The sequence below is a fragment of the Nanorana parkeri genome, unplaced genomic scaffold, assembly GCF_000935625.1.
Source record: "Nanorana parkeri isolate BGI_ZX_2015 unplaced genomic scaffold, ASM93562v1 scaffold5, whole genome shotgun sequence".
NCBI lineage: Eukaryota > Metazoa > Chordata > Amphibia > Anura > Dicroglossidae > Nanorana > Nanorana parkeri.
In genome coordinates this window covers 4,867,998-4,892,589 of record NW_017306273.1, presented here as the reverse complement: position 1 = coordinate 4,892,589, position 24,592 = coordinate 4,867,998, and the positions used below count along the sequence as shown (strand labels likewise).

General features: G+C 42.6%; 2 protein-coding genes and 5 non-coding genes across 7 annotated transcripts; all 7 read left to right on the top strand.

Annotated features, from left to right (window-relative positions):
* The first annotated feature begins 5,671 nt into the window (after positions 1-5,671).
* Positions 5,672-5,744, top strand: TRNAF-GAA. Its single transcript has one exon. It is a non-coding gene; the product is annotated as a tRNA-Phe (tRNA).
* A 116-nt stretch (positions 5,745-5,860) lies between these two features.
* On the top strand, positions 5,861-5,933 carry TRNAR-CCU. The gene has a single exon. It is a non-coding gene; the product is annotated as a tRNA-Arg (tRNA).
* Positions 5,934-9,275: 3,342 nt separating this feature from the next.
* LOC108804818 (olfactory receptor 1E5-like) lies at positions 9,276-10,202 on the top strand. The gene has a single exon (XM_018576714.1). The coding sequence runs from the start codon at positions 9,276-9,278 to the stop codon at positions 10,200-10,202; it is 927 nt and encodes a 308-aa protein (XP_018432216.1).
* A 2,094-nt stretch (positions 10,203-12,296) lies between these two features.
* TRNAF-GAA lies at positions 12,297-12,369 on the top strand. Its single transcript has one exon. It is a non-coding gene; the product is annotated as a tRNA-Phe (tRNA).
* A 6,371-nt stretch (positions 12,370-18,740) lies between these two features.
* Positions 18,741-21,781, top strand: LOC108804809 (olfactory receptor 1G1-like). The gene is made up of 2 exons (XM_018576703.1): positions 18,741-18,849; positions 20,850-21,781. Exons 1-2 carry the CDS (start codon positions 18,741-18,743, stop codon positions 21,779-21,781), a joined length of 1,041 nt encoding a protein of 346 aa, XP_018432205.1.
* Positions 21,782-23,171: 1,390 nt separating this feature from the next.
* TRNAF-GAA lies at positions 23,172-23,244 on the top strand. The gene has a single exon. It is a non-coding gene; the product is annotated as a tRNA-Phe (tRNA).
* A 175-nt stretch (positions 23,245-23,419) lies between these two features.
* TRNAR-CCU lies at positions 23,420-23,492 on the top strand. The gene has a single exon. It is a non-coding gene; the product is annotated as a tRNA-Arg (tRNA).
* Positions 23,493-24,592: the final 1,100 nt, after the last annotated feature.

Sequence of the window (24,592 nt, the reverse complement as noted above, 5' to 3'; positions counted from 1 at the left end):
GGCCAGCAAGCAGTAGATACATGAAAAAAGTGTAAAAAAAAAACCACTTTAAAAGAGGTTAAAACTTACCTGTGTCTTCCCAGCGCGCTCCAGTCTGAAAATGTGAAAATTTTTGGGTGGTCGCAAAGCATCTTGGGGCGTGCGCATGCGCAGTTCGGATTCTCGGCCGGGAGACGAGGAGAGACACAAGGTAAGTATATGGACAGCGTGCACCCGCATGCAGACACCATGGGACAGGAAGTGCCAGCAAGCACAGAGGAGTCAGCGCTGGATCAGAGACGCGCAGCAGTGCTGGAGGGACAGATGAAAAGGACAGGAAAGAAGAAGATCGGATTAAGAGACATCATTTAAGGTAAGTGCTTTAATTAACATTGGGGTGAGGGAAACATTTTTTTTTGACTTTAATGTCACTTTAATCCTTTAAAATAGAAACCCATTAAATATATCCTGAGTACAAGTATGGCCGCTGTCGCTGACCTCTCCTTCTGAAAATGCCACGATGCCAAGTCCCCGGCTGTCATGCTGATCCTTTCATACCTTCAAAAACACTGACCTATTAATTAGAAACTGACTTTACTCTGACCTGACCTGCATACCTGCCATTGTCTCAAAGCCAGAGGACGACCAGGCAGCAAGCATTTACAGAAGGAGGTCAGTAATGGCAGCCTCCATATTGCTTTTAATACAGGTTCCCTTTAAAAATAAGTGAGGTGTTTTTTTGCATGATTCTGCTGTAATGAGTATATTCTGCTAATTTCCCAGGTGGTAAAATCTACTTTTGCTCCGCCAACAAAATCTGAAGATTGTTGACTGCTTTGGGCATAATTAAAATGTTTTTCATATGATTTTATCTAAACCTCTCAGGGGGCATAAATCGCCGTCGGAATATTTCTTGTAAACAGTGTAATTCTGAGACACGCCATGATAAAAATTTAAATGTATGTGACAGATTACATCATACTATCAAACAGCTCGTGTAGCCTTGTTTATTGGGAAGTGTTCTGTATATAATTACTTTCTGTATTCAATATGCTCAGGATTAAATAAAATATAATTACATTTTTTTAATCGTTTTGCTGGCGAAATGTGAAATGTGACATACGAATATTTCATATTTACTTTACCAGCCAACAGCTGGGGCCATAGACATATATCAACCACGCTAACTGTCTTAATCTTGTTTACAGAGCTCAATAGCTCACACAACTGAATGAGCCAGAAGAGTGATGCATGCCCCCGCCCTGCCTGTTCCTAATGTGTATGTAAAGCCAATTTTGTTTTTAAAGAGGAACTCCATGTCTTGTTTTCAGGGCTGTCCCTATAATGAGGCTGTTGCCTCAGGTGGCATATCTTTGGTCCCCAATGGGGGGAGCGGCAAGCAGAGTGGCACAGTTTGCAGTGTGCTTGCCACCTCCTTTCTGGCCAGAGCATCCTAAGTTGCTGGGCAGGAAGATTTGTAAGGGTCATGCACATCTCCCTGCCCAGCTGTTTAAAGACCGGAGCCGAAAATCTGGGTCTGAACGTGCGAATTGTGGCCGTCAGTGACTAGTCAATGTTAGGGCAGAACGGAGAGTGGCAAGACTGGTACCAGACAACAGAAGGGTAACAGTGCCGTGTCAGATTCCTCGCATCACCTTTCACCATCTCGGGGAGTCACGAGGCGGCCCAACGAAGTCATCTCGTGGAGTCATCTCGTGGCCCAACGAAGTACTGATGGGGTGGTCATAATAATCTGGCCACTCAGTGTATACTAACTTTATCCTCAGTCCTGCGGCAGTCAGCACTCACCTCTCTCCCCCTCCGCACCGGCTGTGGTATATCTCTCCATGTGTCCTCATGTCTAATTGACCTGCATTAGATGTGAGGATGTCATAAGTCCTTAGACCGCTGGAACCCAGGGAAGAAGAGGCTGCGGGGACCATTCTAACAGCAAGGTGGGGCCAAACATCAGGTGGGAATTTCTTCTTTATTTTCGCCTCCTACACAAAACGATCAGTTAACCCTTGCAGTGCATTCCCACTGCAAGGGTTGCCCATTAGAAAACAAATTCTGGAATTCTTTAAGATTTGGTATAAAGAAGTCAATGGTTAAAGGAGAACTATGGGGTTAAGGCTTTTCCCCATAGTTCTCCTAAGGGTAACGGGGGGACACAAACTAGTGTCCTCCTGTCACCCTAGGCTCAGTATACCGCGAGCTATAGCTATAGCTCGCGGTATACTGAGACGCCACAATATACCGCGAGCTGCTGCTCGCGGTATACTGAGAAGCTGCAGCTGAAGCAGATCCCAACAATTGTGCAGGGATCCGCCCAGCTGCGTGAGTGACAGCTGGCTCTGCCTATCTAAAGGCAGAGCCAGCTGTACCCGCCCCCTCCCCCGTCCTTTCCGCCAGTCAGCGCTGGCGGATCGGAGCGGGGAGGGGGGAATCCAGCCCCTCCCCTGTCACGGCAGAGACCTGTGACAGGATCGAGAGGTGAGCGAACGCCGGTATGTGTTCGCTCACCTCCCGATCTACTTAGCCCACCTGTGACAGTCTCATTGTCACAGGTCAGCTAGAACTATGAGGTGAGTGAAAAGCACTCACCTCATAGTTCTCTTTTAAGACTTCTATCAGGTGTTTTTTTTTTTTCTCTTTGTGTTGCATCTGCAAGATTACCTTTTACTTCCTGTCTCAGAGGCACAGCAGGAAATAAGAGGAGATCTTTTTAAAGCAAATCCATATCCCCCACTTAGACAGTTATCAATAAAGTAGGTTTCTCCATATAAAACTTCCCCTCTGTTCCTGTCCTGGTGACAACTCAAAAATAAAAAAGATTGGGTTCCTAATACTTTCTTTACCAGTAACAATGGCCCAATGGGATCAGGGATGAGCTTAGATACATCCCAAACCCAGTCCGCACCTAAACCCCTCTGAACACAGAAGGATCTCCTCTGCACCCGAAAAGGAAGCTCCTTCTGCCACTGTTGCCCAATCATCAGTGGCTCATAAAATCACCGCCTGCAGCTATATATGAGCAAAGGGGCGGAATGCAGTGACATCATCAACCTTATATGGCTACATGACTATATTAGGTAAATGACATCAGCACAAGCATCCCGCCCCTTTGATTATAGTCAGTTGCAAGGTGGGGAATGCTGATTGGGTGGGAGACCCATGTAGCTTCCATGTGTGGAGGAGTTTAAGTTGGGATTGGGTTTGGTCCAAACCTGAGCTCATTCCTAACCAGCAACCTTAGTGAGAGTGAACCTTCCCAGTGAGGAGACATACAGCAATAAAAACCTGACAGCAGTTCTAGCATTTCCACATTTATCCAAAAACTAATTTAAAAAATTTGCTTATATACACTTTAAGTTGGCCAAACACGTGACAACTTTCAATCAATTTCCAAAACTTTAGATACACTTAAATTATGTAAAAAAGAGTGTGCACCAAAAGCACTTCACACCATCACCCCACATTCCTTGTACCCCCTTATCCCTAAAGTAACCAATTAAATTCAGATATATACTATAAATATACGCAAAATGGCAGACAGGCCCAGACTATGAAGTCATGGAGCTGCCAAGTGCCAGCAAAAAAATCCCATTACATTAAAAAAGGGCTAATGCTCCAACTTTTTATAGAGACACCTTCTGTGACTTCTCTCTCTGCATTTTGGTCTGTTGGTGGTGCTGCTGCTGACCTATGGTATGTTCCATTGTTTTGTGGTCGATCAAATTTATTTGCTTCAATTTCTTTGATTTTCAACAAAGAATGGAATTGAATTTTCGAGCGCTTTACCAAATATAAAAAAGAGAGACAAAAACAGTATTAGCTGTGCTCTCTCCATAGAACCCTCATAAGGCTCTGGGAATCCTTAGACGTGGAGGCTGCGTTTTGAATTTTGTAGGCTTTACTTACTTTTTTTTTTTCACTGGATGATCCTGCCATAATCACACTTCCTGTGTTAGGGTGACAACACTTCCTAGCAGTGTTAACATGTGTGTGACAAAAAATAATTGCAATGGAAAATAAACAAAGATATACAAGAGTTAGACCAATCCTATTCTGCTGTATTTTTAAACTTTTTGCCTTTAGCTCAGTTGGGAGAGCATTAGACTGAAGATCTAAAGGTCCCTGGTTCGATCCCTGATGCTCCGATGCCTAGCATGAGTACTTCCGGTATAAGGATGACATGCTGCCCGATTTCCTGTGACGAGAGAGCATGGAGCCGACTTCCTGGCCAATCAGGAAGCAGGGCAGCGCGTAATGATGTGCTGCTCGGCTTCTTGATTGGTCGGGAAGCTGGCCTCGTGAGGTAAGGTTACCTTACAGGAAGTGCAGCCTGTCACCCCCGCGTAGGGTTGCCACCTGTCCAGGATTCACCCGGACAGTTCTGGTTTTGAATGCTGTGTTCGGGTTTCATGGCAGCAGAAACCCGGACACAAGATGTCAGGCAGACAGGGGCAACCACAATTAAGATAGGGGCTACTGACCTCCCACTGAAAATAGTCTTAATTGTGATATTTACATATGAATGGGTTGGCACTATTTACATATAAATAAGCCGTGACTCATTCTCCCCCAAAACAATGTCCGCGCGTCGCTCGAGTGTTCGGGTTTCACTTGAAGAAAAGGTGGCAACCCTACCCCCGCGGCTTCTCTAGCGATAATGTGGCCTTCCTCCGGAACCGTCTGGCCTGGCCAATCAGGAAGCCGGGAAGCTGGTTTCATGCTCCCTCATCTCATGACAAGGGAGGATGGAGCCGGCCAATCAGAAAGCAGGGCGTCGCGTCATTACACGACGCCCGGCTTCCTGAGTGGCCGGCCAGACGGCTCCGGCTGGGTACTGGAGGAAGGCCGTGTTCTCACTGGAGGGTCCCCGGGGGTGACAGGCTGCACATACTAAGGTAAGAGGGGACTTTCTTGTTAATCGTGTAATGACTCGCCACCTGGCTTCCTGAATAGGACTCGGTAATTGTTATCAGCGAGTACTGAAAAAGAAATATCGGTACTGGTACTCGGTACCAAAATACCGGTATCGGTGCCTCCCTAGTAATTACTGAGAATTAATGCTCCTGTGCCATTTAAAAAGTAAACTTTCTTATCTGATCCTGGGTTTCAGCAGAGCATTTTGATTCTAAAAAATACAGCTCATTAAATATTGCAAATGACAGTGAAATTATAATTTTATACATAGGCATATAAACCAAATAAAATAAATAAATAAAATAAAATCATATAAAAAAAGTTTTAATACAAATGTTGTATATCTAATGCCATACATTTTAGCACGTGTTTAAAAAATACAATAGCAAAACAGCAAAGTCTAATCTGCTCTTTTTTAACATTTGTGCTTTTCCAATAGCCGAAATAGCTCATTGGGGACTATTTACTTAATTTAAAGAAGTTTGTAGGACCAAGACAATCTTTGACCTTGCTTCCAAATGTCCCACCTTTATTAGCGCAGAGATTAGGCAAAAATTAGGCATTGCAAGACTCTGACAGGCGCAGACATGACTCCCAGAGACAGTGGGATTTGTTGTTTCACCACAGCTGGACGGTCAATGTTTGCCTACCCCTGCCCTAAATATTCCTCTCCTACATAGCATCATAAACTCTACAATCCTCTCCTACACATACTAGCCAATGTGAGACCCTTAGGACTTTAGAATGTAGCTGGTTTCAGCAAGCCGAAATAGCTCAGTTGGGAGAGCGTTAGACTGAAGATCTAAAGGTCCCTGGTTCGATCCCGGGTTTCGGCAAAAGTTTTTATTAGAACCTCTCTCCCCCTCTGCTTCAGTGGTGTAAGGTACATCACCCATTATAAAACACAGTGAATGAAAATGTCATTTAGTACAGACATTAGGATCAATGTGTAGCCCCAGTGGCCTAATGGATAAGGCACTGGCCTCCTAAGCCAGGGATTGTGGGTTCGAGTCCCGTCTGGGGTGGTGGTAATTTTACTTGTTATTATATTATCTGTATTCCAGTTATGATGACTTGCAATTCATAATTTGTCTTCTCAGCTTTGGCGAGTCCTTGTTTATTTTGCAATAATGAACTTCTCAAACCAGAATATTTAATGGAGTTTTGTGGAAAGGTTAATTTTATCTATCAATGTATCAGCATTGGCTGGTTTTGTCCTCATAATATTTTTAAACCAATCAGCAGTGGAATTCTTCTTTGTAAATCTAAGATCTTCTTTGGCTGTTGCTCTCCACTGTCTCTTTATTGTTGTAGCCCTGTATTTTAGAGCTGCCGAAACAGGTCCATCCCCGACATCAGGAAGGGCCCTGAAGGTACCCACACCCTCTGTCTTCTGTGAAGTCAAAGCTTAAGTGTGCATAAAAATGTGCATAAATAAATAGAGTGCCAGTGCACAACTCTGGCAGGCCTTTCGGCCGGAGTGCAAAAATATTGCTCCAGGTTAGCCATAGGGCCTGCCCTTGAGGCGTAGTGCAGTAAAAGCTAGAGTGCCGTGACCTAGTGTCAGTGAATCATGGTGGGGTCCCGCACCCAAGTGATATTCTGGCACACCCTAGGACGCCACCCCCAAGGGGCAAAGCACAAAGGGCCTCCTGCGCCTCCTGAACCCCAGACCAGAGGTGTAACACATCCCCATCAGGAGGCTCCCCCTCCTCCTCTTTTTTTTTAAAGCCCGTGGAGCGTGCTTCGAAAACGAAATCCCCTGTGACCAAAAAAAGTGAATCGTGAAATCACAACACACAAAAACGTGCACAAGGGTGCTTTGGTGCTTTCTATTGAAAGGGCCACAATTTTCCTGACAGGGACAAGAACAACTTAGGTCCTCCAACCCGAAGGCCGGAGGACCCCGATCCTTTGGGACCTGCCGAAACAGGTCCCCAAGTACTAGGTTGGGGGGCTCTCCCGAAGAGAGACCCCCCCACAGGTGGGAGAAGACAGAGGGGCCCATTTTTAGGTCACAGAACCTTCTCCCCAACTTCAGGAAACAGGCCCGAAGGAACCTGCATGCTCCGTCAATCTGTGAAAGACAAGTGCCAAATCGTGCATAAAGTGCATAAATAAAAAGCTAAAGTGCCAGTGCACCACGCTGACAGGCCTTAGGGGCCGGAGTGCAAAAATATTGCCCCAGGACTAGCCATAAGGCCTGTCTAAGAAGGCGTAGTGCAGAAAAAAGCGAGTAGGTGCCGTGTCCTTGTGCACAGTGAATCGCTTGTGGGGTCCTACACCCTAGTGATTTTCTGGCACCCCTGGGACACCTACCCCAGGGGGCACAGCACCACGGGCCTCTGCCGCCCTCCAGCCAGACAATGCAGCCCCATCCCTACCAGACGGCATTAGTACTGGCGTATTTCCTGCCTACAACTCGGGACAAGCCCGGCGTAACTGGACCAGAATCAAACCAGGAGGAAAGGAAACCCCTCCAGCACCCACCTATCACATCAGGGAATACTAGGCATCTCTCCGTACCGGTTCATCAATGCTTTTCTCCCCCGAAAACTGATAAGAACAGATACTACACTTGATCTTAGCCAAAAGGCCCAGAAGCTTGACTCTAGGCATCTGATTTTGCAGTGGGATACCCGACACACTCATATAGGTGTGGTGGTCAGGCATCCACAAACCTTTGGTGATCTAGTGTAATTTATGGCATGGACATGCAAACATGTACTGATTACTTTGCTGGAACTGGAGATTTTTCTAAAATGTATTTGTTCAGTTTGACAAGTTTGTTTTACATATGAGACTTAGTACAGCAGAACGTGTTTGAGCTGTGGGACCAATCACCTAAATAAATACAATTACAATTATTATTGTTTGGAGGTTTTTGCATAGAGCTTACATAATTTACCTTAGGGAGCTCACTACCACCCAGGCGAAGGTTAGTGTATAAATATATGAAGATGAGAATAATAAGGTGTATGTGTATCATACAAAACAAAACACTTGAGTAAGACTTATTTAAAGCACTTATTGACAAAATGACCTTTTTATCTGCTAAATATTACAAATGTTACATTACCATCTACGTAGGAAGAGCAAATGATATACATATTTAAGAGGGATTATTTTTATGATTATTATTTTGATTATTTTTTTTTCGCCATGTTTAAATGTTTTCTTGATACCATCATTATGTTTACGGATCAGGTTTGACGATAAAAAAACACAAACACAAAAGAATTTGGCTTAGGCTGATGCTAGATTTCTATAATCATATGTCGTGTGTGTGAGTTTTGAAATCAATAGATATTGCCATTACTTATTTCTGGATTCATATTTTTGTGGTAAACTGCTAATCTATGGTATTTTTATGTGTAATGATGGCTGCCCAGTTTGAACATTGTGGCAGAAAGCTGGGAAAGCAATGAGAGAGTATATAACTAATCACATTGTGACGATATGCAGGTTATCAGTGCAGGAATTTCAGTGCCAAGAATAAAAGTAAATAGAAATATTTGTAGCCATGTCCCCAACATAAAAGCTATCCCTAACTCAAGCCAAGACCCTAACAATTGAACCTTCGCTGACCTAAACCCTAACACTTAATCTAATCATATAAACGAACCCTTAGGTCTCGTTCACACCCGATTCTGGCCAGGACGCACTTCATCGCATTATAGCCGGCTCACTATGTTGTGGGGCAGGAGGGGGCATGGCAGTCTATTGAAGTGCATGGCACCAAGCCATGCCCGTCTGGCAGCAATGTGATCGGCCGCACGGGATCGCAAGGCACATTATACATGCGGTCTGGTCCAAACAAAATGCTGCAAGCACTACAATCTCAATACAAATGACACTCAGACACTGAAGTCATTAAAAGGCTTAAAGGTTCTGGGTCACTGCTCGGAAGGGGGAGCAAGGAAAGCTGAGCTGCTGAGTCACTGCTGGGATAGAGTTAAAGGATGAGCTAGGTCATTGAGTTACTGCTGGGATAGGGGAGCAGGATGAGCTAATTTGCCAAGTCACTGCTCAGAAGTGGAGCAGGCTTAGCTGAGTTGCCAAGTTACTGCTGGGAGGGAAAGCTGAGCTGCTGAGTCATTGCTGAGATAGAGGAGCAGGATGAGCTGAGCTGCTGTGAGAACAACTTGAACAGCTTCTACTGTGGACTTTGAGGATAAATTGCAGTTACAGAGGCCAGTGAGGGCTTGTTCATTCACTCTATGATATCTTAATATTTAAATAACCTGGCCACAGGTTCTCTTTACTCTAAAGAAAACACGATACAATGTTGTGCAGCATGTAACAGCATTCATTTTGATGTGACAGTAGGTTACCTAGTTTTTGCTTTTCCCTTTGCTGCAGAAGACATGAACTTCAGCAAAAATCCAGAATTTATCATCGTTGGATTATCGGATCTTCCGGAGCAACAAACTTTAATTTTTGTAGTGTTTCTAATTATGTATCTCCTCAATGTTCTGGGTAATTTGACTATCATTCTCTTGATCCAGACTGACATTCACCTCCAGACTCCCATGTACTTCTTCTTGCGCAACTTGTCCTTAGTTGACATTTGTTACACCTCAACCATTGTCCCAAAGATGCTGGTCAGCATTCAATCAAAGAATAAGACTATCACACTGCTGGAATGTGTTTCACAGCTGTACTTCTTCCTGTGCTTTGCTTGCACTGAGTGCTTCTTGCTGGCGGTAATGGCGTACGACCGATTTGTGGCTGTGTGCTCCCCACTGCATTACACCACCATCATCAACCGAAAGGTATGCATTCTTCTTGTCATTAGTTCATGGTTGGCTTCGGCTTTGCATTCACTCCTACACAGCTTGATGGTGTCCAGCTTGAGTTTTTGTGGCGTCAATAAGGTCCATCACTTCTTTTGCGACATGGGCCCTTTGTTGCAGTTGGCCTGCTCCGACGTTTCCCTCAACAAGCTTTTGATTTACACGGAAGGTGGCCTGCCTGTTTTAATTCCGTTCATCGTCGTCTTGTACTCCTATTGCTGCATAATCTCCTCCATTCTTAAAATACGCTCCGCAGACGGCCGGCACAAGGCCTTTTCCACGTGTTCTTCTCATCTAACAGTGGTCATCTTGTTTTATGGGACCATCGCCTTCATGTACTTGCGTCCATCTTCCTTCAATTCTGTAAATTATGATAAAGTTCTGGGTGTGATCTACACTGTCGTGGCCCCTATGATGAACCCCTTCATCTACTCCCTGAGAAATAAGGAGGTGAAAGGGGCCATGAAAAAGTTATTCATCAAGCAAAAACATATCTGAAAATGGTAGTTTTTGTAAACCCCAAAAAATAGCAAGTATTCCAGCCATAGGCTAGACTGGGTTTTTGTGGTACACGGCAAGGCCTTCAGATATTATTATAATTACAGGTATTTATATAGCGCCGACAATTTACGCAGCACTTTACATAGTTTACAATCTGTGCAACGATTGCGGAGAGACGGCCTTTGAATAAGATCGATTGGAGATCCTATAAAGCGAGTTTAGACCTGCTTAGGTCTACTTATAAGGTGAGCGGCCCACTGAGAGGGGGAGCACATGGGTGATAATTGGAGTTGATGCATGGACCTTGCATAAAGAACTTTCACAGTGGAAGGATAAAGAATGTGGTGCACTTGGGACAAATCTTGAGCACATTATACGTGTGATTCCACATCTGTGCACATCTGAACACGGAATATATGATTGATCTTTCCAGAGGGATATTATTTAGGATTGATATTTACAAGAAGAGCAATTGTGAACACTTTGATTTGCATGTATTGTTTAGCACTTATTTATTATAGAGATTTGTTTATTTATTTATTGTTCTAGCTAAAGCGCAGCACATTCATTATTGTTATTTGACACTATTACAGTCAATTGTGAAATTCACACTATTCATACTAATGGGACATGTTTTTAGTCTGGATTTTTAAGAAGACTTTTATCATTGGCAATGAAGTATCGTATGTTTAAAGTTAATACCGTATGCGAAGGCTTGCAGTGTACCCTAAAAACCCCATCTAGCCTGGTCATTTCATATGGGGTGTGGTACTTAGACCTTCCTCTGCTGAACACTCAAACGATGTGATCTGTAGTATTTGTAACCCATTAAAAGGCATGAGCACAGCATACTTGTATGTATCGTTATGTATATATAGAGAAAAGGTTTAATATACGTAGATCATTTGTTAAACTATTACAAAAAAACTTTAAGCATCATCAACAAAATGCTAACCGACATTATTGAAGCTGATCTCAAGGCAAGTATAGTGGCAATGTAATGCAGCTCTGTGATCATTCATGCAATATTAAATGTATGTTTTAAATGCAAGCTGTCTATGTACCTAAATATGACCTGGTATCAGCCTCTTGCATTCCCTGTACAGCTGGGCTGGAGTGTGAGAGGAAGAAGCAGCATAAGGAGAGAACAGAGTGACAGGGAGATTAGCTCAGCACTGTGCTGATTCTTCTTTCACAGTGCGGTCACAGGTTGGGAGCGGGTACAGGGTGACTAAGCCTAGAGGAAGTGGATTGAATGATGCTGGCCATAAGGCTGGGGACATCTAAGTACTGCATGGGAAGTCTCTGGCTTGAAGGTGTATATTTCAATCTGATGAATTAAAGTTAAACACAATATTCCCAATGCAGTGGGGCCACCCCTTCACTGCAAGGGTTGAGTGCTCGTTTTGGTCTTGGGAAGAAAATAACAAAGTTATACTCACCTGTTCCTCGCTCTTAGAGCGGTTTCTGGAGCCTCCCGCCCCCTCGGCTCCAGCGGTCTAAGGTCTGTGAGTCATTACAAAACAAAGTGAATGAAAATGGCAAAAGGTATGTGTAGCCCCAGTGGCTTCCTAAGACAGGGATCGTGGGTTAGAGTCCCATCTGGGGTGGTATGATGTTTTCTAAATCAAAAAGCAACATAAAGTTTGTTTATGGCAAAACCGTAATTTACGTGTATTTTATACATTCCAATTATTTAGATTGGCAATTTAGCATTTTCAATTTCTCAAGTTGGGTAAGCCCTTATTTGTTTTGCAATGTCAAACTTTGTTAGAACTATTTACTTCATTTAAAGAAGTTTGTACGACCAAGACAATCTTTGACCTTCCTCCCAAATGTCCCACCTTTATTAGCGCAGAGATTAGGCAAAAATTAGGCATTGCAAGACTCTGACAGCCACAGACATGACTTTCCAGAAGCAGATGCATGGTGAGATTTGTTGTTTCACCAAAGCTGAAGGGCCAACGTTTGCCTACCCCTGCCCTAAATACTCCTCACCTACATTCCATCATACCCTCCACAATCCTCTCCTACACACTCTAGTCAAGATGAAACCCTTAATGTTCTTCTGGTATAGGACACATACAGCAAGCCGAAATAGCTCAGTTGGGAGAGCGTTAGACTGAAGATCTAAAGGTCCCTGGTTCGATCCCGGGTTTCGGCAAATGTTTTTTTATTAGAGAAATATACAGCTCAGCGGAAATTACATTCCTAAATTATGCCATAATTTTATAAATACACCCAAAAAACGCCTCTTCTCTAAGGTGAATAAGCGTAACTTACTTCACATTTCCTCATAGCTAAGGTCCACCAGCCCCCTTATTAATTCCATTGCCCCTCGCTGAAGTCTTTATAATTCAAAGACATCTTTCTTTTTCTTTCACAATGTTTTTATTGATTTTAGGCAAAAAGGGTAGGGTACATACATATATTACAGCTTGTACAGTAAGTTCAGTGAGCTGACGAAGCAGCCTTAGACATCAGAAAGTGTAGGCACATAGACATAGATAAAGTCTAACTTAAAACACAGATCATTAAAAAATCATGAAATTTAGTGCAATAAAATAGAATAGGTTACCAACATTTAACAGTCAATCCTTTTAGTGGGTTAAAGGAGAATTATGAGGCGAGGGATTTTCACTCAGCCTCAAAATCTAACCTGACCTGTGACAATTAAACTGTCACAGGTCGGCTCAGTAGATCGGGAAGTGAGCAAACACACACCGGCGCTCGCTCACTTCTCGATCTATCTGTGCAGAGAGCCGTGACTGTCACTCACGGCTCCCTGTGGGGGTCCCCCCCCCCTCCCCTGTCCGATCCTCCAGCGTTGACTGGCGCAACGGACAGCGGAGGGGGTGGGTATAGCTGGCTCTGCCTCTAGATAGGCAGAGCCAGCTGTCAATCACGCAGCTGGGTGGATCTCGACCGTGATGTCGGGATCCGTTCCTGCTGCAGCGTCTCAGTATATTGCGAGCTGCAGCTCGCGGTATACTGAGCTTTGGATGACGGGAGGACGCTAGTTTGTGTCCTCCCATTACCCTTTGGAGAACTTTAGGGAAAAGCCCTAACCCCATAGTTCTCGTTTTAATAATAAATGTTCATGTGTCTTATAAAGAATACTATGCATAACACAAGGCTTCATTTGTAGTCACCAAACTTCCTGAACATGTGAACGGTGAGATACGTTACTTCATGTAACAGCACCTTTAAAGGGACATGGGGGTAGAGAATCTATTAATTCATTTATAGTTACTCAAAAGAGTGGAAAGAAAGAATCAAGAAAAGGAAAGATGGAAGGAGAAAAGAAAGGATAGACAAAAGTGAGTAGAGACTTTGTTTAAAAAACGGAAGGAAGGCAGTTTAAGTAGAGGTTGGGAGAGGGGACGTCCCATCAAGTGAACATGGGATCAATGGTGATACGAAAGTAGTGTCAAAATATCGAGGGCTGGCATATGTCATCCGTGGTTCCCAGATGTGTAGGAATTTACCATGGGTGTTTGTCAGGAGCGATGACAATTTTTTGTTAATCATGATGTTTGTGACTCTGTTTTTCACCGCTGTAAAGCTCAAGAACGGTGATTTCCAAGATTGGGCAATAGTCTGTTTGACATCTTTCTTTGTAATTGCTGACCAGAACTGTACAGATCAAGATGAGGCTGAACTTTTGTTTGGTAAAGGGGTAAAAGTTTTGACTAACCCATCAAATAAATTAAATACCCTTTTTAATGCCCCCTCTTGTTTGCACTCAATTGCTTTATTGACCCCTACAGTCCTTCTAAGCACACATATCTGTAAGCAAGTAAACGATTGCTAGATCTTGAGCAGTTATACCCTTAGCTCCTGTTTTTCTCTTTTAGTTAGGGTCTTGTCCATGTTTTCCTTTTGTTTTAATTTTAGGGGTTGATTTAATGCCAATAGTAACTTATTCTGTTAACCTTTTCTTCACAGCGCCCCATAGCTTTATTTTTTATGTTAAAGTACATCTAAAGCCAACATTTTTTTTATACATGTGGACTGAGTAGGCAATGGTTACACCTCCTGTAAGTTTTTTTTTTTTTGCTATCTGTGTCCCATTAGGAAGATCTGTAAAAAATAAGTCAAGGCAACTGGACTTGCTGTATTTTTCTTGAAGACGTTTCACTGGTCATCCAACCAGCTTTCTCAATTCACAATTGAGAAAGCTGGTTGGATGACCAGTGAAACGTCTTCAAGAAAAATACACCAAGTCCAGTTGCCTTAACTAATTTTTTTAAAGATATACCATGGCCTGGATGAATGAGAACATTCACAGACCCATTAGGAAGAGTTCCCTTCACTTCCTGTTCTGCTTACACAGAGTAAATGAGAGAAAATCTTTCCAGAGTTAAGGTGCCCATACACCTATCGATAATCGTTTGGAAATCGTCCACGAATGGTCTTTCGAATGATATCGATCAGTTGATGGGAACCCAGCAATTTTTTGTTTACTGTACACCTGGCTGAATTATCTGTCAAAAGAATAAGCAGAAGGTCATGAAGGCATGAATGAAATACAATAGAAGCTCAGTGCTGATATGATTGGGCACTGACTAAAGATGGTCATACACTCTACAAATTTTGGCCAGTTATTGATGAATCGGCCAAAATTAGTTTCCTCGATCGTTCAGGCTGGAAAACTTTTTTTCAAATCGTACGAAAATTGATGAATTAGTGGCGTTTTCGTACGAAACAAATCACAGCATGAACACTGCACATGCACTAAGGAAAATCCGTTCTTTCTATTGATGAAGTTCGGCGAGTTAGTACAGACATTCCTCGCTTAACGACTTACCTGTTTTGCGACCACTCGCACTTACCACTGACCTCCGACCTTACGTGCGGGAATGTGGCAGCGGCAGTGTGACGTCTCACCGGCGGAAGTGCTGTACTCCGTTCTTCACTGCGGGTTTAGTTTTGTTTCGTTTTGATTCGGATTTTGCTTTATTTTGATTTTCGGAATTTCAGGTCCGAAAGTCAATTAGTTTTGGAATTCGATTCGGACGAAATTAGTTTTTTAATTCGTTTCATTTTCGTTTCGCTCGTTGCCACAAAGTGACACATTTAAGAGGGAAATAAAGTTTTTTGTTCTCAAATGTCACTTTGCTGCTACGAAATTTTGTCCAAAAAACGAAAGTTTGTCCAAAAAAACGAATCGGAAATTCGGAAATCAGAAATTTGGGTTCGTTTGCATTCGTTATACCTGTAATTCGGATACATCCAAATCTCCGAATTTCCATAGCCCTATTATTTTAGGAAGACAGTTGACTGTGGGTTAAATTTATCCTATCCGCACTGGCTGGTGTCCCGCCCAACTCCTGGTAACCAGTGAAATCAGTGAGCTGGACGGGATGCCAGACAGAGCATCACAGGTTGTTGACAATGAGATGCCGCCTGAGGCTGCCTGATTATAGGGACAGCCCTGGCTATAGCCCTATTATTTTAGGAAGACAGTTGACTGTGGGTTAAATATTCACATTTAGGCCTACTGACCAATTTTTCCCCACCCCTGCCTGAGGCCTGTAGCTCTAATTGTTTTTAGGAAGACACCTCCCTGTTGTTTCCCACCTTGTATGTAGGCATGCTGGCACTTAATGCAAACACGCCTGTTTCCGGTTAACTTACAAGAAAAAATAAAAGGTATTGTGGGGCAATTGCTTCTGCAAGCCTAGTAATACTTGAAGATAACACAAGTAGCACAACACAACTTTATCTCCCCAAAGAGCAGCAGAAATATTGCATATGCTGATAATCAAATATCTTGGTTGTTGGATTTGCCGAGGGGACTCATTTGGATATTGAAGAAATGGGCAGATTTTAGCATGCACTAATCTTTGTACCAAAATATATGTGGCCATGCATCATATCTGCCCGCCACACCAATATGACCTTGTTGGGCATCACATTCCAAAACCATGGACATTAATATGGAGTCCCCTCTTTCCCCTTTTGGGGCTAAAACAGCCGTTACCCTAGATTTTCGAGAGTCTGTGGGAATTCTACCCATTAAGCACAAACAGTACTTGTAAAATAAGGTACTAGGGATGCGCTGATATGGATACTAGTATCGCTATCGGTGCCGATACAGAGTACTCGTACTTGCCCAAATGCTCCTATACTTTCCCGATACTGGAACCTCCGGTCAGGGGAAGCTATCCTTTGACCAGCAGTGCCACATGGGAACATGGAGCCGGCTTCCCAGAAAATCAGGAAGCCGGGTGGCAAGTAATGACCTGCCACCCGGCTTCTTGATTGGCTGGCTGGCCAGCTGTTCAGCCGACTCGATGCTGATTGGCCGGGAAGAGGGCCAAAGAACATGGAGCCGGCTTCCTGGGCTGGGAAGATTTCCTCTGACCAGCAGTGCCTACAGCACAAGGAGCCAGCTTCCCGTGCGATCAGGAAGCTGGCCGGCGAGTAATGACCCGCTTCCCAGCTTCCTGATTTGCCGGGAAGCTGGCTCAATGCTGATTGGCCTGGAAGCCGGATTTCCAGCCAATCTGCATGGGGCCAGCTTCCCGGCCATTCAGGAAACCGGGAGTCGGGTCATTACTCGCCGCTCGGCTTCCTGATTGCCCGGGAAGCCCGGCTCCATGCCAGCGGAAGCACCGGTATCAGTATTCGGTATTGGCGAGTACCGAATGCAAAGTATCAGAACACGTGCTCGATACCGAAAAAATGGTATCGGTGCATCCCTATAAAGGTACTGATGTTGGATGAGAGGATTTGGCTTGCACCTAGTGTTCCAATTCATCCCAATGGTGCTCAGTAGGGTTGAGATCAGAGCTCTGTGAAGGCCACTCAAGTTCCTCCACAACAGACTTATCAAACCATTTCAGTGTCGCCTACAATTCTAACTCCTCCCCTCCTCTTCCTCTTTCTGTAGGGGTCCCCCAAGGCTCTGTCCTTGGACCCCTTCTCTTCTCTATCTACACCTCCTCCCTTGGTCAACTAATAACCTAACATGGCTTCCAATACCATCTCTATGCGGATGACACTCAAATGTATCTTTCCACTCCACAACTCTCCCCCTCAGTGTCCTTGTGTGTCACTAATCTACTAACTGACATATCAGTCTGGATGTCACAACATTTCTTAAAACTCAACCTTTCAAAAACTGAGCTCATGATATTTCCTCCTGCCTGTGCACCTTCCCCCAACATTTCAGTTGAGATTGCCAAGGTCCTAGGTGTCATCCTTGACTCGGACCTCACCTTTTTCTTCCCCACATCCAATCGCTATCCAAATCCTGCCTCCTTCACCTTCGTAACATCTCAAAAATACGCCCCTTCCTCACCAATGACACCGCAAAACTACTCATACACTCCCTTGTTATCTCTCGTCTTGACTATTGTAACTCCCTCCTCATTGGCCTTCCACTACACAGGATATCCCCCCTTCAGTCTATCATGAATGCAGCTGCCAGACTCATTCACCTTACCAACCGCTCAGTGTCTGCATCCCCCCTCTGCCAATCCCTACACTGGCTTCCATCCCCCACCCCCCTCTGTCAATCCCTGCACTGGCTTCCCGTCGCCCAGAGGTTAAAATTCAGAATATTAACAGTCACCTATAAAGCCATCCAAAACTCCGCCCCCGGATATATCTCAGACCTTGTCTCAAAGTATCACCCTAACCGTCCCCTCCGCTTATCCATTGACCTCCTGCTTTCCAGCTCCCTTGTTCACTCCTCCCATACTCGCCTCCAGGACTTCTCTAGAGTCTCTCCCATCCTCTGGAACTCTTTACCCCAACCTGTCCGTCTATCTCCCACCTTGGCTGCCTTTAGGCGTTCCCTAAAGACTCATCTCTTCAGGGAAGCCTATCCCACCTCAACCTAACCACTGAACCTTCACATTCTCACATAATTCATTCCCACAGCTACCTCCTCATGTATCATTTCCCCCTCCTCTTTTAGATTGTAAGCCCTCAGGGGCAGGGCCCTCCTTACCATCTTGTCTTGAATTGTATTGTAACTGTAATGTCTTCCTTATATTGTAAAGCGCTGCGCAAACTGTTGGCGCTATATAAATACTATGTAATAATCATCATTTCTTTATGGAGCTAGATTTTTTCACAGGTGCACAGTCATGCTGGAACAGAAAAGGGTCTTCCCCCAACTGTTACCACAGGTTGGAAGAACACAGTTGCCTAAAATGTCTTTGTACACAGGGGTGCAGTCATGCTGGAACAGAAAATGGTCTTCCCCCAACTGTTACCACAGGTTGGAAGAACACAGTTGCCTAAAATGTCTTTGTACACAGGGGTGCAGTCATGCTGGAACAGAAAATGGTCTTCCCCCAACTGTTACCACAGGTTGGAAGAACACAGTTGCCTAAAATGTCTTTGTACACAGGGGTGCAGTCATGCTGGAACAGAAAAGGGTCTTCCCCCAACTGTTACCACAAGGTTGGAAGAACACAGTTGTCTAATAGACATGTGCGATTAGTTTCGGAAAAATTCCTTTTTCGGACTTATTTTAATTTGGAGATTCGGATGTTACCGCATTTACCAATAACAGAAATGACGAATGAAAACGAATGCAAATTTCCGAAAATGAAATTTCGGATGCAATTCGTCACCGGTAGTCTGTACGAATTTTCGTTTGTCGATGGATTTTCGCTGCAGCAAAGTGACAATAATTATTTTTTTTAAATGTCACTTTGCTGCAACGAAAATTCGTCCACAAACGAAGATCCGTACAGACTACCGCTAACGAATTTCCTCCAAATCCGAATCACGAAACGAATTGACTTTCGGACCCGAAAAACAAAATAATGCAAAATCTATGCACCTGATTTTGCAGTGGGATACCCGACACACTCATATAGGTGTGGTGGTCAGGCATCCACAAACCTTTGGTGATCTAGTGTAATTTATGGCATGGACATGCAAACATGTACTGATTACTTTGCTGGAACTGGAGATTTTTCTAAAATGTATTTGTTCAGTTTGACAAGTTTGTTTTACATATGAGACTTAGTACAGCAGAACGTGTTTGAGCTGTGGGACCAATCACCTAAATAAATACAATTACAATTATTATTGTTTGGAGGTTTTTGCATAGAGCTTACATAATTTACCTTAGGGAGCTCACTACCACCCAGGCGAAGGTTAGTGTATAAATATATGAAGATGAGAATAATAAGGTGTATGTGTATCATACAAAACAAAACACTTGAGTAAGACTTATTTAAAGGACTTGTTGACAAAATGACATTTTTATCTGATAAACATTACAAATGTTAAATTACCATCTACGTAGGAAGAGCAAATGATATACATATTTAAGAGGGATTATTTTTTTGATTATTATTTTGATTATTTTTTTTCGCCATGTTCAAATGTTTTCTTGATGCCATCATTATGTTTACTGATCAGGTTTGACTATAAAAAAACACAAACACAAAAGAATTTGGCTTAGGCTGATGCTAGATTTCTATAATCATATGTTGTGTGTGCGAGTTTAAAAAAAAACAATTGCTTGTGACATTACAATGTTTGAAATCAATAGATATTGCCATTACTTATTTCTGGATTCATGTTTTCATGGCAAACTGCTAATCTATGGTATGTTTATGTTTATGTTATGAAAGCAATGAGAGAGTATATAACTAATCACATTGTGGCGATACGTAGGTTATCAGTGCAGGAATTTCAGTGCCAAGAATAAAAGTAAATATAAATATTTGTAGCTATGCCCCTAACATAAAAGCTATCCCTAACTCAAGGCAAGACCCTAACAATTGAACCTTTGCTGACCTAAACCCTAACACTTAATCTAACCATAAAAATTAAACCTCAATCTCGCCCAAAAAAATTTAAGATGACCCCTAACCCCGAAATAAAAGTCAAGCCAATCTTGCTTCTAAACTTTAAAGTGACACTAAACTCTGGTGTTAAATCTTAAAAAAACATTTGAGTGCCCTATCTTATTTGTGTATCATATCACTGGGCTGTAGATCCTCCAATCATCTCTGAATTGGTGCTGGCAATGTCCTTCCTTCTGGAGGGGGGCTACATTTGTTCCCCATGGTCCCTGTGTGTGTTGTAAAGTAGTCCCCGCTCCAAGCTCGCTCCCGTGATGGACTACAATCTCAGTACAAATGACACTAAGACACTGAAGTTATTAAAAGGCCTAAAGTTTCTGAGTCACTGCTGGGAAGGGGGAAAAAGGAAAGCTCAGCTTCTGAGTCACTGCTGGGTTAGAGTAAAAGGATGAGCTAGGTCGCTGAGTTACTGCTGGGATAGGGGAGCAGGATGAGATAAGTTGTGAAGTCGCTGTTCAGAAGGGGAGCAGGATGAGCTGAGTTGCCAAGTTACTGCTGGGAGGGGAAGCTGAGCTGCTGAGTCATTGCTGGGATAGAGGAGCAGGATGAGCTGAGCTGCTGTGAGAAAGACTTGAACAGCTTCTACTGTGAACTTTGAGGATAAATTGCACCTCAGTGCCTGCAGTTACAGAGGTCAGTGAGGGCTTGTTCATTCACTCTTTAATATCTTAATATTTGAATAGCCTGACCACAGGTTCCCTTTACTCTATAGAAACCAAGATACAATGTTGCGCAGCATGTAACGACATTCATTTTGATGTGACAGTAGGTTTTCTAGTTTTTGCTTTTCCCTTTGCTGCAGAAGGCATGAATTTCAGCAAAAATCCAGAATTTATCCTCGTTGGATTATCGGATCTTCCAGAGCAACAAACATTACTTTTTGTAGTGTTTCTAATTATGTATCTCCTTAGTGTTCTGGGTAATTTGACTATCATTCTCTTGATCCAGACTGACATTCACCTCCAGACTCCCATGTACTTCTTCTTGGGCAACTTGTCTTTCGTTGACATGTGTTACACCTCAACCATTGTCCCAAAGATGCTGGTTCGCATTCAATCAAAGAATAAGACTATCACACTGCTGGACTGTATTTCACAGCTGTACTTCTTCATGTGCTTCGCATGCACTGAGTGCATCTTTCTGGCGGTAATGGCGTACGACCGATTTGTGGCTGTGTGCTCCCCACTGCATTACACCACCATCATCAACCGAAAGGTATGCATTCTTCTTGTCATTAGTTCATGGTTGGCTTCGGCTTTGCATTCACTCCTACACAGCTTGATGGTGTCCAGCTTGAGTTTTTGTGGTGTCAATAAGATCCATCACTTCTTTTGCGACATAGGCCCCTTGTTGCAGTTGGCCTGCTCCGACATTTCCCTCAACAAGCTTTTGATCTACACGGAAGGTGGCCTGCCTGTTTTAATTCCGTTTATCATCATCTTGTACTCCTATTGCTGCATAATCTCCTCCATTCTTAAAATCCGCTCCGCAGACGGCCGGCACAAAGCCTTTTCCACCTGTTCTTCTCATCTAACGCTGGTCATCTTGTTTTATGGGACCATCGCCTTTATGTACTTGCGTCCGTCTTCCTTCAATTCTGTAAATTATGATAAAGTTCTGTCTGTGATCTACACTGTCGTGGCCCCTATGATCAACCCCTTCATCTACTCCCTGAGAAATAAGGAGGTGAAAGGGGCCATGAAAAAGTTATTCATCAAGCAAAAACATATCTAAAAATGTTAGTTTTTGTCAACCCCAAAAGACTAACAATAATTCTAACCATAGGCTAGACAGGGTTTTTAAAGTACACGGCAAGGCCTTCAGATATTAACTTAAAATATTTGATGCATTGTTGCCAACGGTGAATTCCTGCGTGGCTGTTACCCCTCCTGCGCCCCGTCCCCCCCTGGGGTTGCTGATGTCCAGTTGTATGATTCTCCATCACTCAACTCCATGCCAGTTTACAGTAAGCTGATAATAATGGCAATCTTACGTATTAAGGATGGTTGTGTTCCACGATTTAATGATATCTGCATTAGCGAAAGGTTGACCTACAGTCCCTGTGTGTTCACATCGATATCTCAAAGAATCTATATTCTGTACACTATTACAATCATTTGTAAAATTCATACTAATGGGACATGTTTTTAGTCTGAACTTTCTAAGAAGACTTTTATCGTTGGCAATAAAGTATCGTATGTTTAAAGTTAATATGCGAAGGCCTTGCAGTGTACCTTAAAAACCCCATCTAGCCTATGGCTCAAATACTTGTTATTCTTTTGGTGGTCATTGCATATGGGGTGTGGTACTTAGACCTTCCCCTGCTGAACACTTAAACCTGTAGTTTTTGTAACCCATTAAAAGGCATGAGTACCGCATACCTGTATGTATCGTTATGTATATATAGAGAGAAGGTTTAATATATGTCATAGATCATTTGTTAAACTATAAAAAAAAAAACTTTAAGCATCATCAGCAAAATGCTAACCTACATTATTAAGGCTGACCTCAAGGCAAGTATAAGGGCAATGTAATGCAGCTCTGTGATCATGCATGCAATATTAAATGTATGTTTTAAATGCAAGCTGTATATGTACCTGAATTTGACCTGAATAGAGTCCCATCCGGGGTGGTATGAAGTTTTCTAAATCAAAAAACAACATAAAGTTAGTTTATGTCTGAAAACATTGACCACAAATGGCAAAACATTAATTCACATGCATTTTATACTTTCCAATTATTTCGACTGACAATTTAGCATTTTTAACTTCTCAAGTGGGGTAAGCCCTTGTTTGTTTTGCAATGTCAAACTTTGTTAGAACTATTTACTTCATTTAAAGAAGTTTGTACGACCAAGACAATCTTTGACCTTCCTCCCAAATGTCCCACCTTTATTAGCGCAGAGATTAGGCAAAAATTAGGCCTTGACAGCTGCAGACATGACTCCCAGAGGCAGCTGCATGGTGGGATTTGTTGTTTCACCACAGCTGGAGGGCCGACATTTGCCTACCCCTGCCCTAAATATTCCTCCCCTACATCCCAGCATTCCCTCCACAATCCTCTCCTACACATACTAGCCAAATGAGACCCTTAGCACTCTTCTGGTATTGCATGCATTCTGCGAGCTGAAATAGCTCAGTTGGAAGAGCATTAGACTGAAGATCTAAAGGTCCCTGGTTCCATCTTGGGTTTTGGCAAAGTTTTTTATTAGAACCTCTCTCCCCATCTACTCCAGCGTTGTAAGGTCCATGAGCCATTATAAACCAAAGTGCATGAAAATGTAATTTAGTACAAACATTACTTACATAAAAATATGCTGTAGTGTTATTTATTATTAAAAAAATTGAACCTGCCTATGAAAGTGTATGTATAGCCCCAGTGGCCTAATGGATAAGGCACTGGCCTCCTAAGCCAGGGATTGTGGGTTCGAGTCCCATCTGGGGTGATGGTGCCCTTTTGTAAAACAAAATATACGTGTAAATCAGTTACGTATCTAGATTACTGCATCGAATATCAAGATTTACGGAAAAATAATTTGCACATATTATCTGAACTCTAGTTATGATGACTTGGAATTTATAATTTGTCTTCTTGGCTTTGGCGAGTCCTTGTTTATTTTGCAATAATGAACTTCTCAAACCAGAGAACTTAAAAAAAATTATACTTGTATCTTAGTGCAGACTTCTGGGAAAATCAGTCAACCAATCAAAGAAGCAGGAACTGATATATTTCTAGGGGTGTTCTGTACAATACGCCTCCAGGTCACCATATTGCATTGAATGTTTTTGACAGATTTAGAACATTACGGCAGCTGCAGTTTTAAATGGAAAGGTCATTTTTTAATAACATTAAATTACAAAATGGCTTGTGCAACAATTATATATGCTGTATTCATTTGTTTTAAAAGATTTTTTAATTTTGAAAAATTGTTCTATTTTTTAAAGTGAAGTTACCCTTTAAAAAATAACTAAAACAAACATGAAAAGGTCCCTGAAACAGTCACAAATTTAATCAGAATCCTTTGATTAAGTAAATACAAACAACTCAAACTAAATGCTCAACAAAAGTTACAAATTAGAATGATGTGATCATTTCATACATGTACATGTAAATCACACTAAATCAATAAAAATACTAAAATTAAATAAACATTTTGTTAAAAATATTAAACATTTAATTCCAATTAATCAATAGCAGGGGAAACTGTTAACATTTCTGATATCGGTAGCTAAGAACAAAATACAGGAATCTGAGTGGGATTAAAAATACTGGTAATAGATGATATCTGCAAAGAATGAGTCAAGGCAACTGGACTTGCGGTATTTTTCTTGAAGACGTTTCACTGGTCATCCAACCAGCTTTCTCAATTCAGATTCTCTGGGAATAAATATGGTGAATTTTGCTCCAATCCACATAATCTGTTAGTCGCAACCAGGTGTTGATCGCATTTGCATAATTGGAGTCTAGGAGGTGTTTTAACCTGCCTAGAGGGAGGTATTAAAACAGCATTGTATGTGGCGGACAATAGATGTCTCACCCCCCCCC